At 37.0% G+C, this 17,115-nt stretch overlaps 2 protein-coding genes across 2 annotated transcripts; both read right to left on the bottom strand.

The window, feature by feature from the left end:
- Window positions 1-1,365: 1,365 nt before the first annotated feature.
- On the bottom strand, window positions 1,366-2,718 carry LOC114722625 (uncharacterized). The gene is made up of 2 exons (XM_028908701.1): window positions 1,917-2,718; window positions 1,366-1,823 (listed from the first exon to the last, which is right to left on the bottom strand). Exons 1-2 carry the CDS (start codon window positions 2,716-2,718, stop codon window positions 1,366-1,368), a joined length of 1,260 nt encoding a protein of 419 aa, XP_028764534.1.
- A 310-nt stretch (window positions 2,719-3,028) lies between these two features.
- On the bottom strand, window positions 3,029-4,262 carry LOC114722623 (L10-interacting MYB domain-containing protein-like). The gene is made up of 2 exons (XM_028908700.1): window positions 3,750-4,262; window positions 3,029-3,667 (listed from the first exon to the last, which is right to left on the bottom strand). Exons 1-2 carry the CDS (start codon window positions 4,062-4,064, stop codon window positions 3,029-3,031), a joined length of 954 nt encoding a protein of 317 aa, XP_028764533.1. The 5' UTR covers window positions 4,065-4,262.
- Window positions 4,263-17,115: the final 12,853 nt, after the last annotated feature.

Below are 17,115 nucleotides of genomic sequence, written 5' to 3'. Positions count from 1 at the left end.
ATGACATGAACTATTTCACACTTGTCATTGAGCCATCTCATCTTTGTTGTTTTCAACCTGTGTTAAAATAAATTGAAGCCATGTGCATAATATAATTGAAAGTGTGGATGTAATAGAAGATCTTTTCAGGCAGTTTTTATTTTTTTGGGCTTTTTATGATGACATTGGGTAGTATGTTTTTGCATCAATGCAAAATAAAAATGCTTTTTATTGGCTCCGTTTGTTCGTCATCATATTTAAAGTCACTTATAAATATATTTTATGTAAGTCGAGACAAAACTTCTCTTATATATTTATTTTGTATTTTATAAATCATAATTAAAAAATTATTATTTTAATCAGGCACATTGCCATGTTACAGGAACTTGCTTTTTTCCATTTTCATATGACAATGTCCTTTTCCTCCGTAATACAATGCATCCATTCATTGAAGGATTGAAGGATAACTGAAAAATCTTGAAATTTAGCTTTCTTAAAACTGGCAGGAACCCACTCTTCTTTTTTTTTTTTTAAAGCAACATCTCCAGCAAATTTTTTTGTTGCCATTGAGCTGAAAATTTCTTGTGCACAGTGTTTTGACTGTGAAGCCATCAATGAGCCATGTAAAAGTATCAGTTTGGGCGGAACCGTATTAAAAGATAAGTTGCCTAAATATATAGATCTGACAAAATTAAAAAATCGCTAGTTTACTCCTGAACATTAATTTCTCTTTTAAAGTTTTCGCTATATAAATATATAGTTGGTTGATTTTTTACTCTTTTGTTTTTGCTACAACTGCTTCGGTTTTGTGTTGTCAAGTTCTTTTATTGTTCTCACTGTAGATTCTGGGGGTGTTTGGGAAATCCAAAACCATGGTTTCAGAAGCACTTTTCCGCAAAATGAGATAGGGTGTGTTTGGATTGGCGGTGGAGAAGTAACTTTTTTTTCAATCTGACTTTTCCAAAAGTCAGATTGAGTAAAAGTCAGATTGGGTAATGTGATTTATGTTTGGATTGAGTTTTAGAAAAAAGTCAGTTTGAGAAGCTGAAAGTTGTTTGGATGATAAATGTAAAAGTAAGTTTGAATGTAAAATGACTTAAAAGGACATGAATTCTTAAATGTGACTATTTGTCATAAATAAAGTAATGAAAATAAAATTATTAAAAATAAGGAAATTTAATTTATTGTTATAAAGAAATTATATATATAATGTGACTATTTTAAAAGAAGTATTGAAAAATTTTTTATTAAAAATAAAAAAAATTAAGTTATTACTAGAAGGAAATTGAAAAATAATAAAAAACTTAATTAAATATATGTAATGGATAAATATGTAAATTAGAGGTCATACATACGTAGCATTTTTAAACTAAATACATCAAATAACTAATTGGATGCCATGCTCAATACAATTTGGTCTCTGATTGTGTCACGCACATGATTCATTTGTCTTGATCTAGGTAAATTTGAAGAGGATGTCTCACCAGCTTCATCATGATTGTCTTCGTCAATTGTACCTTCAGATTGAGCTTCTATGAAATCTTTATCAGTTTCAGAATTTCTTCGGAGGAAATTATGTATAGCCATTGTAGCACAAACTACTTGGACTTGAGTTTTATACTTGTAACTTGGCATCTTCTCTAAGATGCGAAACTTATTCTTCCACACCCCGAAAGTCCTTTCTATAGTGCACCTCAAACTTGAATGGTAGTAATTGAAGACTTCGTTATAATTTTCAAATCCCGGTTGTCGCCTGAAGTCTGGAAGGTGATAGCGCTCACATCTGTACGGACCAAGATATCCTGGTGGAGTTGGATAGCCAGCATCGACCAAATAATACTTCCCTAATAAATCATGAAATTATGTTGACATTGTGAAATTAATGAAAATATCAAATGAATTTGATATAATTAAAACTGAAGCTACTGAAAATATACCTGGAGGTGGATGAGGGAAATCCAAGGCTGGAGTTGAGACAGCAGTGTTAAACACACGAGCATCATGTGCAGTACCTTCCCATCCCGCTAACACAAAAGTGAAGCACATGTCCCAATCACATACAGCCATGACATTCTGTGTCGGATATCCCTTTCTCCCGATATATTTGTCTTGCTTCGAAAGACTCACCACACATCGTACATGAGTGCCATCAATTGCTCCAATTGCATCATTGAAATATGGCGAATATCGTTTATCGTTTTTTATTTTTGGGTGAGTTACAGAAAACGTAGGATCGAGTGGTTTGATGTATTCCCTGGAAAGACTAAGGCAAGCCTGTAATACTCTATGAAAATGCCTGCTTACAGTTTCTCCTGAATGTTGAAACCTTTCTTGAATCATCCTATTACATTGTCCATGACCTACCGTGTTCAAAAACATACCAACAATTTCTTCCACTCCCAGATACTTAGAATTTTTTAAACCATGTTCGACCAGTTTAGAACATAATCGCATGAACATTTCTTTTTCCATTCGAAACATGTCATAACACCGAATTTCATGATCTCGCAAAATTTCTTGCACCCATAAATTACCTGTTTGCTGACTAGTTCTTCGTGGCTCTTTGCACACATAAGGCATCACATATTGACTCACCAATACAGCTACCTCTTCATATTGTGTTATCTCTTCATCTAGAAGGGAAATCAATTGAGACTGTTCATCTTCCTCCGACTCCTCTTCAGACTGTTCATCTTCCTCCATCCACTCAAACGTAAATTGATTGTTCCAATTTGCCATAGATAATGTCACCTGTGAGTGTGGTTAAATTCAACTGTAAGAATTTTTTTAAACGACAAATAAATTTTTTTAGGTATGTGCAAATAAATATTTCTTTCTGTTAAACATGCAAAGACATAAAAATTAGTCTAAAAACATTCATAAGCTGCAATTACCATTATAAATAACACATGTAACTTAAAAACATTCATAGTCAGTTAACAAGTTACATAATTTCATAGTTCCACAAACATTAACTTAAAAACATATAATAACAACTCTGGTCCGAGTTAGACAAAATAAAATCATAACATGCGTCCTAAAATATAGTTCAAGCAGGCGGGGGTTTCAGCCATGATGGTGGATTGTATGCCATATCCTGTAGCCATGCAACCAAGTATTCCGGCTGTCCTTTTAGTGAAACAACCATTTCCCGAACACTCTTGTGCAACAGAAGTCTTAAGCACCGGTTCCGGAAATCAGAGTCACTTGTAATTTCCTCAAGGCAGAGCACTTCAGCCGTAACCTCAGAAATTGATACCTCTTTTATTTTCTTAAGAGTTGCAGCTCTATCCTTAGATGCAGTAGCTATTTCACTAACTGAATCCGCTATTTGTCTTGAGGCCGGAAGTTTTTGCTTTGTTTGCCTGCTAGACCCTTCACCTCTCTTCCTCTTCCCATGGCTTCCTGAACCACTAGGTCCAGTATTTGCTGTTAAGTTTACGCCTGCCATCTCATCCGTAACTCCTACACTAGCACCTCCAAGATCTTCTTCGCTATCCCCCGATCCTTCAAGGAGATCTGTATCAACTCTACACACATTCTCTTCATCATCCTCTTGTGTCTGAGGTTGGGTTAAAGACGGTGCCCACATATCCTCTCCAGATGCTATCACACCCTTGAATATCGTGTTTAATTCATAAGCAAACTTTAACCCCTGGTACCTAAACTTTTCATATTGGGGATTCTCCTGCAAGAATACAATCAACAAAAATAAAAAGCCTATAACAAGTAATAACACAGTTTATAACTCAAGATCAACAATTATATACCAGTTTTTTCTTCTCCCACCACTCATTTGTTGCCACCACTGTATTGTTTACAGGGTCCCAACCTACACCAGTCTCTTTGTTTAAATCAACCCATGTCCTCCAATCCTTCCTCAAGCTATCGAGCCTATTTTTCAATTGCTTCTTCTCATAAGATTTTCCTGTTTTTGCATTGAATGCAGAGTGAATGTTGTTCCACCCAGTCTTTGAAAATGATGTTCCTTGACGATTTTTCCGGTAGATTTGCTCCATGCATTCTTTAAGTAACACCTCTGTAGTGCTTGTATCCCATGTTGCCTTACTTTTTTCTTTGTTCATAGTTCTATTAAAAAATGTCAATCAAGAATGCAAAAGGGAGTTACAGTGAACCAGAACACTTTTCTTCCAACAATGCAGAAATATTATGTTTATTTTGTAAATAAATATGACAGGAAATATCTAATATATATATAATATGTATAAATTATAATATCACAATCATATATATTTAGGTTTGTAAAACATACTTATCAACAATAACCATTATTGATGAATATATACGCCACTTTTTACAAACACCGAGCTTCAGATTTTCGAACTAAAAAACGTATACTTTTCGGAGCTTGTGGCAAATAATTAACAGCAAAGGGGTAGTCAGTTTGCCAGAACCACAAATCATAAAATAGAAACATAGAACTACAAATAAATAGAAACACAGATCTTCCAATTTTCAAACTAAAATGCGCCTACGAGTCTGACATTGTCACAAATAATTAACAGGAAACACAGATAAAACACAGCCAAAAAACCACATTATTCCATACGTTCAAGTCAGTTCTTCCTACTACAGGCCACACTGATCGAAAGACCATCAGATTAATAGCAACAATATCATATTAAGGACTCCTATAACAATCGAAGAGCCAAGAACACTCCTATAACAGCCATGCATCCGCCGGCAGCCATATCACAATCGAAGAGCCAAGAACAATCGAAGACAACCAGATCTGGGACCAAAATTGCGTATCTCTTACCAGGCGTACAAAGGAGACTCTGAGCAGTGTGGATCTGGAGCAGATGCGATCCGGCGGCACCTCAAACGGACGGCGACGCTTGCAACCGAACAGGGGAAGAAGATCAACGGCGACGGTATTTGACGGATCTGAACGAACGACCAAGGTCCAGCCACTCCCACACAACAACCGCAACTGACGAGACGGCGGGACACGGCGGAGACGCGGCGGGAGACGGCGACGCTGGAACAACTCAACGAACAGAGGAAATAACTGACGAGACGCTGGAAGAACTGAACGACCGACCACACTTGAACCCGAACTGTTGAGACGGCGGGAGACGGCGGACGCACGGCGGGAGACGGCGGGAGACGGCGGGCGCACGGCGAGTTGGCAGCAGACGTCGGGAGGATTTTTTTTTAAGTTTCAGAGTGTGTTGTGGCTGAGTGCGTGTGTGCGTTTTTGTCTTTGAGCTGAGTGAGGTCAGAGAAAATACATGCAGAGAGGGTCAGTTAGGTAAAATAATTAAACACACTCCAACGGTTTCCTCACCCCAGCTGCACGTCCGAAAAAAAAGTTCAAAATATGAGCTTCTCTCAGAAGCCCATTTAAACCACAGAAGTCAGATTGGGCAATCGGGTATCCAAACACCCCAAATTATCAGCCACCCCACAAGTCCGTTTGGGACGCACGTTTGGGCCCCCAAACGTGATCCCAAACGGGCCCATAATCTCATCCACATATTTACTTCATAATCCGTAAAAGCACTTCTGAAACCATGGTTTGGTTTCTATCCAAACACCCCCTCTGTATCCGATTTGTCTGTTTCTTAATTGAAATATATATCTTTGTTGGAAAAATATAGTAGTCATCGAATTATAAAGTCACATAGAACTAGTTTAAGTGATAAGAATGGGATGAGATTTATGTTTGTGTGTGTTAAACCGAATTAATCTCAATTGAAACAATATTTCATAAGATAGAATATCAACTGAAACCAATCTAATTCACGGCCCCCAAAAAAAAAAAAAGAAACCAATCTAATTAAATCACAAAAGCTACAATTTTATCGCTACTTTATAATTTGATACTCTCATTAGCCTTTTCTCCCCCATCAAATTGAAAAGCCAAACCGAATATCAATCTAAATTAAATATGGCTTATACTTAGCAGAGAATATCTAACTTCAGAGGAAGAAGAAGGTTATTGATGAACAGCAAGAGGGAATAGCCATGTTTTTCATTCTTATTTTTGAAGTGTGACTTCTAGCCGAGATCTAAGATGCTGGCAATACTCTGATAATTTGCATATCAAACACAAAGAAAGATGAAGTTAAAGAAACTAAAAAGAGCAGAAATGACGTGCTGTTTTTGCTTTTACTCTCAAGAAATTCAGCGAGGCTTCCACCTCAAACTTCTAAAATTTTTTCCTCCTCGGCGTTCGTATACAAAATCAAGTTGAGGGAAGATCTTCCAGAGAATGTAGTCCGCAAAATTGAAGCATTGTAGCCTCCATTGCCTCCAAAAAATAAGAGGAAAGATCACAATTCCAAAGCCAAAAATAAATCCCAATTCAACACTCAAAATATTCCAATCAACGGAACTTTTAGAGCTAATAGATCCAGGAACTGCGCCAAAACTACAAGTCTGTGTCAACGGAGGTCCACATAGTCCTTCATTGCCTTCAAATGAATCTGCGCTAGGTGACGGTATTTGAGTGCCAGTTGGAGTCAAAGGAGGTCCAAATAATCCTTTGTTGCCACCGAAGGAAGATGCTTCAAATGATTGAATTTGGGTGCCTGTAGGAATCCTCCCCACCAGTTGGTTAAAAGAGAGGTTCAAGAATGAAAGGAAAGATAAACTTGCAATTTGTACTGGAATCGCTCCCCTCAAAGAATTATTTGACAGGTCCAAGGACTCGAGCTTTCTCAAATTCCCAATAGATGATGGTATCTGGCCGCTGAAAGCATTATTGGACAAGTTCAGAACATACAGTGCTTTAAAATTCATCATCTCCTCTGGTATTGGTCCTTCAAGATGGTTGGATGAGAAGTCAATGGCAGTGAAGACGGTTAGAATTTTAACCCACTTCATCTGTATGCCTTTGCTGGTAATACTCACTCTGTCCTGATAATAAACATTACCAAATTTCAGGATCTCATATTGAAGCGTTTGTGCTTCATCGGGCATCATTCCTTCCCATGCTGTAAATGATTTTCCTGGTAGTACACCCGTAAAATTGTTGGAGGCTAAATCAGCAATTTGAAGCATATGCCAGATATCATTGGTGTTCGGGCATCCAATGGAACCATGGAAATTATTTTGTCGCAAGACCAGGACACGGAGCGTGGGTATGTTCTTCAAGGAACATGGGAATCCATCAAAAATATGATTCCTTCCGAGGTCTAAAACTTCTAATCCTGAGCAATTAGCAAGAGAATTTGGCATTGGTCCATCTAACGAATTTTCATGGAGATCTAGAGTCCTCAGGGTACACAAAGCTGGAAACTTGTCAGGCATTTTCCCCGTGAGATTGTTTTTCCGCAGGGTTAGTATGGCAAGAGTCTCACTCATTTCCATTAAACATGAAGGAATTGCACCAGAGAATTTATTGAGGGAAAGATCAAGCACTTGAAGACTTGAAAATTTGCAGAAGAATTCAGGAATGCTGCCATGAAAAGAATTATTTGATAGAAATAGGAACAATGTCGATGTGGAAGCCGTGTAATCACTTGCATTAGCCGGGAAGACGAAAGAGCTGAACCTATTGGTTGAGTAGTCCAAATAGGCAGCACGCCCCGGAAAAAAAGGAATTGGCCCTTGGATTTGATTGTCGTGAAGGTCAAGGAGCGCCAAACTAGAACTCAAATTCTGCAACGGTCTTTCAAAATCAGTCAGCAAATTATGAGAAAGATTAAGGTAAGAGAGACTTTCGAGTTTCCAAATCCAGCTGGGTATCGGACCTCGGATTTGATTATCTGAAAGATCCAGATCAGTTAGTTGGGACAGGTGTCTTAAGAAACCAGGGAAAGTCTCCAACTTGCAACCAACCAATTTTAGAGTGGTCATGTTGAGAACTGAAGACAGGCGAGAATCTGATTTATTCACCTGGATTGACAAGTTGTTATATGAAAGATCTAATGAAGTTAAATTGCTGAGCTCCACTATTCTATCTAGCAGGATTGGCCCATTGAACTTGTTTGACGAAAGTTGGAGAATACTAAGTCCTCTGAGTTGGAAGATAGAGATTGGAATAGGACCAGATAAATTATTGCTGCTTAAATCGAGGATGTTTAAAACGGAGGAAGGCACAATTGAGAACTCATGCAGTTGACTGAACTGATTGTTGGAAAGCTTAATGCTCTGCAGGGATGAAAGCATAAAAAGAGAGGAAGGAATGGTGCCGCTGATGGAATTATTACGCAGGTTAATGGTGGCCAGATTTTGCAGTCCCTCAAATCGAGCAGGGGATGAAATTTTGCCACCTAACACATTATCAGAAAGGTCCATGTACGTGAGTTTCTTGGCTGCACCAAATGATGGAATCGGACCGCTGAAGTTGTTCATTGACAAGTCCAGATAAGTGAGTTCAGTAAGCTTTGAGATTGAATTAGGAAGTTGTCCTGAAAAGTGAGAAATTGAAAGATCTAATTTGGATAAATTTTTCAAGTTACTGATTGAATCTGGAAGCCCTCCGGAAAAATTTGTGCGACTCACTGCCAGGGTTTGGAGAGACCCATTCAATGGGAAATTCGGGAAAGAACCACTGAGACCATCATTACAAGATATGTCAATAAAGGTCAATGTCTTTACCAGGAAGATACTTTGCGGGAAACTTCCACTCAACCGGCAAGAGCTAAGATGCAATTTGGTCAGATTTGTAAAATTACCAAAGAACTCTGGTATTGTGGCTGACAAATTGTTCTGGTCAAGACGAATTACCGAGAGGAGCTTCAGTCTAGATAGGGCAGAATCAATGGGACCTGAAAGATTGCAGTGTGACATGCTCAATTCTTGCAGACTACGGAGTGATGATAGAGCAGTGCCCCATTCTCGTCCCTGAGCTGCTATAGTTACACCATCTAGATATAATTGCCTAATGCCGGTAAGATTCTGAACAAGCATTCTCAAATTTGGATCCTCAAGTTTCAGCTCTTGCCCTGTTAAATATGAAAGAGACGATATATCCAGAGTAACCAACCTGGTCAGTTGAGAGATCCCATTTGGTATCGGCCCCATAAAGCCAGCATATGACAGATTCAGGTGAGTTAAGTTCTTCAATTTGTAGAGCTCACTCGGAATCACAGAATTGAAATTGTTGGAAGCCAAACTTAAAATCTGTAGATACTGGAGACTGAAAATACTGCTTGAACCGTCAAAACCACCAGAGATTGACTCACCACTCAAATCAAGACGAATAACATGTCCTTGCTCATCGCAAGTGACACCACTCCAATCACAGCAAGACGAGCTTTGATCCCAATACGCCAGTTTGCTGGAACTTGATTCGTTAAAATCGAGACTGTTCTTCAATCGGAGGAGCAATGATTTCTGGTCCTCAAGACATCTGCTTGATACCACATAAATGTTGAAACAGAAAAATATCCAAAGGCAGCAGGCTATGAAGGAACGCCATGAAACTGAACGAATTCTCATTGGATTCTGCAATGGTGGCCACCCATACAACCTAAAACCAAAGTTCAAAGGATGAAACAAACAGCGAGCTCGTGGGATTTCAGACCCATAAAAAACACCTCTCTGCCTCGTGCTTCATTGTTTGACTGACAACGCAGGATGAAGGCGGATCAAATGTTGGCAAGGAAACCGGAAACGAACAGAGAGAGAGAGAGAGAGGAATTTGGGAAGAGAATGGAATGGTCAAACATGGGAGAGGCTGACGTGAATCGTGGTCAGAGCAAAACCATGTTCATCGCTCCGTTGGATTGCTTGTTGGATGGAAGAAAAATGAAAAACCCAATAAAGAGAAGGTCCTGTTGGTTGCAAATTATTGCTGTTTGCGCGTTTCAAACTTTCAATGTCGGCCTTGTCAGTTGTCATTTTCGGAAGACTTTTGGATGGCTTCTGATATGGGACACTTGCAAAAGTTTTTAGATTATTCAATTCAATAGGTTCAAACTTGAAAGGTTGGCATCAATAAATCTGGCATGACCCCTTTAACATCAAAGCAATTTTATAATCATATCATATCCTAATATTAAACTGAACTTGCTTAGTCAAACAGGCAAAAGATATCAAGTGAGATCACTTCACCGATTTAGAACGTTCATTAATTTTTCTTCTTGTGAAAAAAAATAAAATTGCCCAACTCATGTAGTTCACCGTCCGATCTTGAATATAAACTTTATTTAACCAGGTTTTGTGTTGGCAGAAAAAACTTAACCAAGTTTTGCAAAAGAAGAAAAATTAAAAAATAGGCATTTGTAATTAATACTGTTCCTCTGGTTTTAAAATTAAAACCTATTTTGTAACGTAACTTACACTATAAATTCAGGATCAGGAGAGTATAAGAAAATGTTCCTTTTATTTAAAACTCCTCCAAAAACTTATTAAATTAATTTAATTAGATTTAAAGAGTTAGGTAAAGTAAAAACATCATAATCATTTTTTAATATTATTCTTTTTTTACTTAATTATTATTGAGCAAGCATTAACAAAAAATAATTAAAGGATTAATAAATATGATAAATATATCTTATATTTAAAACTACTAAAATCTAATAATTAAATTTTATATTAAAAATTGAAGGAATAGTCAAAATTTAATATGGCAGGAAAAGTGAAAATGGGATATGTCGTTGTGGTGGGCCTCGTCGGGGAACGAGGACAGTTAAGGCTGGAAGAGGAAAAGCCCCTATAAATTAAGATGATGTCCCGTTAGGGTTCGCTTTCCATGAAGTAGCTGACATTCTGACTCTGACAAATAACGTACTTAATAAAAAACACACACACACAAATCTCGGTTGCCCCTTTTTCATCCTCAGATACTCCCAAAATGAATCCTCAATCTTCCGATGTTCTCATCATGAATCCAAATTTCAAAATAAATTTTATTTTAAAAGCTAACTAGGAGGTGTTTCCGCTACTAGAAGCTTCTCCAACCCAGAATGAAAATTTTTAATCGTGGACAAAATATATTCATAAAAATTATGTAATTTACTTTCAACAATTATAAAAACTAATTATAAAAACTTTTATTTTTGAAGAGATAAAAAATACTTTCTAAATATAATTTAAATGAGACGTAAGCATAACGTTCACATTAAAAAAACTTTAAAAGTGTAAAGAAAACAGCAAAAATAAGTAATTTTTAAATTAAAAAATGAATGACATGAACTATTTCACTCTTATCACTGAGCTATCTCATATTTGTTGTTTGCAACTTGTGTTAAACTAAATTGAAGCCATCTGCATAATATAATTGAAAGTGTGGATGTAATAGAAGATCTTTTCAGGCAGTTTTTTTTTTTTTTTTGGCTTTTTATGATGACATTGGGTAGTGTGTTTTTGCATCAATGCAAAATGAAAATGCTTTTTATTGGCTCCGTTCCTCACCGTGTTTAAAATTATTTAAAAACATGTTTTATGGAAGTGAAACAAAACTTTTCTAATATATTTATTTTATATTCTATAAATTATGATTAAAAAATTACTTATAAGCCATTCTACAGGAACTTGCTTTTTTCCATTTTCACATGACAATGTCCTTTTCCTCCATAATACAATGCATCCATTCATTGAAGGATTGAAGGATAACTGAAAAATCTTAAAATTTAGCTTTCTTAAAACCGGTAAGAACCCACTTTCTTTTTTTTTTTTTTAAAGCAATATCTCCAGCAATTTTTTTTTTGGCCATTGAGCCGAAAGTTTCTTGTGCACAGTGTCTTGAATGTGAAGCCATCAATGAGCCATGTAAAAGTATTAGTTTGAGTGGAACGGTATTAAAAGATAAGTTGACTATATATATAGGTCTCACAAAATTGAAAAATCGCTAATTTACTCCTGAACATTAATTTCTCTTTTAAAGTTTTCGCCATATAAATGTAGTTGTTTGATTTTTTTACTTCTTTGTTTTTGTTCTTTGTTTTTGCTACAGCTGCTTTGGTTTTGTGTTATTCAGTTCTTTTGTTGTTCTCACTTACCTTAATCTTTCCCATAATTTGCTTGATTGGGAGATATATATATATATATATCTTTGTTGGAAAAAAAATAGTCGCCATCGAATTATAAAGTCACATAAAACTAGTTTAAGTGATAAGAATGGGATGAGATATGTGCGTGTGTGTTAAACCGAATTAATCTCAATTGAAACAATATTTCAAAAGATAGAATATCAACTGGAACGGTGAAACCAATCTAATTCATGGCGAAAAACAGAAAGAAACCAATCTGATTAAATCACAAAAGCTACAATTTTATCGCTACTGTATAATTTGATACTCTCATTAGCCTTTTCTCCCCCATCAAATTGAAAAGCCAAACCGAATATCAATTGAAATTATACATGGCTTACACTTAGCATAGAATATCCAACTTCAGAGGAAGAAGAAGGTTATTGATGAACAGCAAGAGGGAAAAGCCATGCTTTTCATTCTTATTTTTGAAGCGTGACTTGTAGCCAAAGTCTAAGATGCTAGCAATATTCTGATATTTTACATATCAAACACTAAGAAAGATGAAGTTAAAGAAACTAAAAAGAGCAGAAATCACATGCTGTTTTTGCTTTTACTCTCAATAAAATCAGCAAGGCTTCCACCTCAAACTTCTATAATTTTTTCCTCCTCGGAGTTCATATACAAAATCAAGTTGAGGGAAGATCTTCCAGAGAATGTAGTCCGCATAATTGATGTATTGTTGCCTCCATTGCCTCCAAAAAAAAAGGGGAAAGATCACAATTCCAAAGCCAAAAATTAATCCCAATTCAACACTCAAAAAATTCCAATCAATGGAACCTTTAGAACTAATAGATTCAGAAGTCTCAGATGATGGCGAAGACAATCCAGGAGCTACGCCAAAACTACAAGTCTGTGTCAACGGAGGTCCACATAGTCCTTCATTGCCTTCAAATGAATCTGCGCCAAATGACTGTATTTGAGTGCCAGTTGGGATGGGCCCTATCAAATGATTGAAGGAAAGGTTTAGAACTGCAAGAAACGATAGACTCGCGAGCTCTGTTGGAATCTTCCCCTTGAAAGAGTTCACTGATAAGTCCAATGACTCAAGATTGTTCAAATCCCCTACAGATGAAGGGATATGGCTTGAAAAATCATTTTCTGACAAGTTAAGAGCATGGAGTGCCTTGAAACCCATAAGTTCTTTTGGAATTGACCCTTCAAAATGGTTAGATGAGAAATCCAAGGAAGTGAAAGCAATGAGAATCTTAACCAACTTCACTTGTCTCCCTTTGTTAACAATTGTTACTGAATCTTGGTAACTTCTGATTTCAAAAAGCTCGGTGTAATAATCATAGAACAAGTGGTTGATCACAGTAGGTGGCATTCCTATATTTAAAATTTTAGCTAGTTTTAGTGCAAGGTCTTTGTTTGCTATGGGGGTCCACGCACCTTTGATGTCCATGGGATTGACATTATCAAAGATGTCAAAAACCAAATGGCCAAATTTTGAGCTTGCTTCGTCCTCAAGCATCAAAGCTTTCAAACTTTGCAGGAATGACCCTGGTAATTTACCACCAAAATTATTGGAGGCAAGATCAACGATTTGAAGTGTTTCCCAATTTCCAATGCTATGTGGGCAATCAAGAGGGCCATGGAAGTTGTTTGACCTTAGAATCATGACTTTTAGAGTGGATACTTTATTTAAGAAGCAAGGAAACCTATCAGTTAATTGGTTGTTTCCCAGGTTTAAGACTTGTAGTTTTTGACAATTGGCCAATGATTTTGGGATAAAACCTTCAAAAAAATTTTCATTGAGATCAAGGAACCGCAAAGAGCAAGAATTTGAAAATGTAACCAAAATTTGGCCTTTGAAATTGTTCCTTGCAAGATTTAGTACTCTTAAAGTGCTACTTATTCTTGTCAAACACTCAGGAATAGTGCCGTTCAAACCATTATTGGAAAGATCAAGAATTCTAAGAGTTGAGATATTACATAAGGATTCATGAATTTGGCCATGCAGACTATTGTTTGAAAGGGAGAGGAAATATAGAAAAGGAAGCTGATTACCAATGTCAAATGGGGCAATGTGGCTGAATCTGTTACTTGACAAATCCAGATAGATCACACTTCCTGATAAAATGGGAGTGGGGCCTGAAAGTTGGTTGGAATGAAGGTCAATGAGAAATAGATTGGAACTGATATTCTGGAGTGGTCCTTCCAAATCTGTCAAAAGATTGTTTGAAAGATTTAGGAAATCCATGAATTCAAACCTCCAAATCCAGTTGGGGATTACTCCTTGAATATGGTTGCTGGATAGGTCTAGGCCACGTAAATTGGATTGATTCCTCAGAAAGATAGGAAAATCTTTCAACTTGCAGGAAGCTAATTTAAGTTGGATCAATTTTGGAAATGATGACAAATCATCATTATCCCTCAAAGTTGCATCAACTAACAGGTTGTTGTGACTAAGATCTAATATTTCCAAATTCTCCATCCTCTTTATTGTAACCAAGCGCAGGGTGCCATTGAACTTGTTTAAGGAAAGTTGGAGAACTCTAAGCCTTCTAAGACGGAAGATGGACAAGGGAATAGGCCCTTGTAAATTATTTCCATTAGCATCAAGGAACTCTAATGAGGATACTGATCTAGTGGGAAATTCATCCAATACACCCTCAAATCTATTATGAGAAAGCATAAGTTCTTGTAGAGATGGAAGTGAAAAAAGAGATGATGGAACTCTCCCATAGAAGGAATTTCCAACTAAATCAATGCTAATGAGATTGTCAAGGCTGTTAAAATGAGATGATGGAATTTCACCTGTCATGTGATTAATTGAAACAGATAGAAATCTGAGGATCTTGGACATATTGAAGTATGGAAGGGGACCAGTGAAGTTGTTGAATGACAAGTCCAGATGCACAAGTTGGGTGAGTTCTGACATCGACTTTGGAAGCATTCCATTGAATTGGCAGCTTGATAGATCCAAGGTAGATAACTCCCTCAATTTGTGAATACAATCTGGCAATTTCCCCGAGAAACTCGTATGGCTAAGGTTCAAGGTGTTGAAAGATCCATGATGTGAAAACTCTGGTAAAGAACCATGAAGATCTTGATTATTGGATACATCAATGACTTGTAAGTTTGGCAATTGGAAGATTCTTATGGGAAACACTCCACTCAAGTTGCAACTATTGAGTTGCAAGGTGGTTAAATTTGTCAAACTCGCAAAGGACTCTGGCAATAAGGAAGCCAAATTGTTTTGATTCAGTCTTAGTACTAGGAGGGACTGAAGCTTTGAAAGTGAGGAATCAATAGGCCCAGAGAGATTGCAAGACGACAAACTCAAAATTTGAAGATTTTTAAGTGAAGATAGAGCACGGCCCCATTCCTTTCCTTCAGCCAGTATCCTTATACCATCCATATACAACGTTGTGATTTTTGTAAGGTTCTGCAGAAGATTTGTTATATTTGGACTCTCGAGCTTTAGGGTATGAAGTGAGGTAGACAGATCAAGAGAAACCAACCTTGTTAACCGAGAGATCTCAATTGGAATATGCCCCTCAAAGCCAGCATTTGACAAATTTAGATATCTCAAGCTCTTTAGCTCGTGCAACTTTGAAGGAACCACGGAATGGAAGTCATTGTAAGCCAGGTTCAAATCTTGCAGATATGTTAGGTTGAAGAGACTGCTTGAGCTATCAAGCCCTCCAGAGATAGATTCTTCGCTCAGGTCAAGAGCTATAACACGTCCCTTGTTGCACGTTACTCCACTCCATTCACAACAACAGCAACTTTGGTTCCAACGAACTAATTTTTGGGACGTCGCAGGGCTGAAAGTGAGGCTATTCTTCAAATGAAGCAATGCTGATTGTTGATGGCCAAGGCAATGACCATTTGCCACAAAGATATTGATGCTAAAACCTATGAAGCAGGACAATACCAAGAAAACGGATGAGTCGATAGTTCTCATGGGATTCATGGTGACTCACACTTGTAACGGATGAGTTAAGGAAGGAAAAGATGGTTTTTCCGTTGATCAAGTCATCCTTTTATAGATTCTAAATAACTGAGTTTATTGCGTGTCCCTTGGTATACTGCAATAAACAGTTGGGATTTGTTTCCTCCACAAGGAAGAAAAATTGTAAAGAGGGTTTTCGAGAAGACCTGACCTTGGAAGAGGAGGATGATTAGTCCATGAGTGAAGAACACTATTGAAAACGCTTATATTTGAACTTGGTATAAGTAGAAGCGTTGCCGGTCTTCATGAGCAAAGTCGGAGTCAGTGACACCTGTTTTAGCTAGTCACCGACTGAAATTGGAAATTATAAGACATATAAACCATTGTTTTTACTTGTCATCTGGCTGTCCCATTCACAGAAGAAAATCGAATGAATTAGAATTCACTGTCGACCCCTTTTCTTTCCTTATCTAAAGAAAATTTTCACGAAGAGCTATGAAATGTTCAAAATTTTTGGGACCTAAAACACGGCATATTTTCTTGATATGCAAAGCAACTATTAAAAAAATAGCAACTTATTCATTTTGAACAGAAATCATTAAGCAGCTTTTTAGTTATTATCATTAAATTGTAAAATGTCTAATAAAAACAGATTCTCGCAACTTTGCACTGTATTAGTGGTGTTCGCTAATTTTTTTTAATTAAACGATACTATATTTTTATTAGAGAATATTAAGAGTTTTGGACTTTTCCAGCGCTGATTAAATCAATGTACTATTAATTTATTTGGCCATGATCCATATCAAAAGCATTGCCGCATAAGAAGAGAATAAGAACGCTGGTGGGAAAAAACCAGAGCCCACAAGGAAGACCGACATGCCGGTCTTGATGAGCAGAGTTGAAACTCGAACACAGCTAAAATATCACACCAACCTTTGAGATGTTCCCAAACACTTGTCATCTTTGAAACATAGAAAAAGTTCTCACAAAAATTATAGTATGTTTTCTCTCTCTATTTTTTTTCCTTTAAAAACAACTTATACTAGTATTAATTTGTGACCTCTTACATAAGACTTGAGAAAACTTTCCTTCTTTGCTTTGTTCCAATAGAGTCTACTTTACCTACTTGACGAAAGGGAACGAACTTTGTTTCGTTTCCGGGTTTATGGCAGTCAGCGTCACGACATAATCAAAAGGAAGGAGTGAGGCTTTGGTTACTGGCAAACGTTTCCAAAGGCGAGCCTCGAGTTTTCGGCTCTTTCCTAGATTGGAGTAGCCTGACTGATA

This window comes from Neltuma alba, unplaced genomic scaffold (genome assembly GCF_004799145.2).
Source record: "Neltuma alba isolate B1F8T4 unplaced genomic scaffold, ASM479914v2 tig00012097_pilon, whole genome shotgun sequence".
Classification (NCBI taxonomy): domain Eukaryota; kingdom Viridiplantae; phylum Streptophyta; class Magnoliopsida; order Fabales; family Fabaceae; genus Neltuma; species Neltuma alba.
The sequence above is the reverse complement of the archived record's forward strand: the minus strand, read 5'-3'. Positions and strand labels throughout refer to the sequence as shown.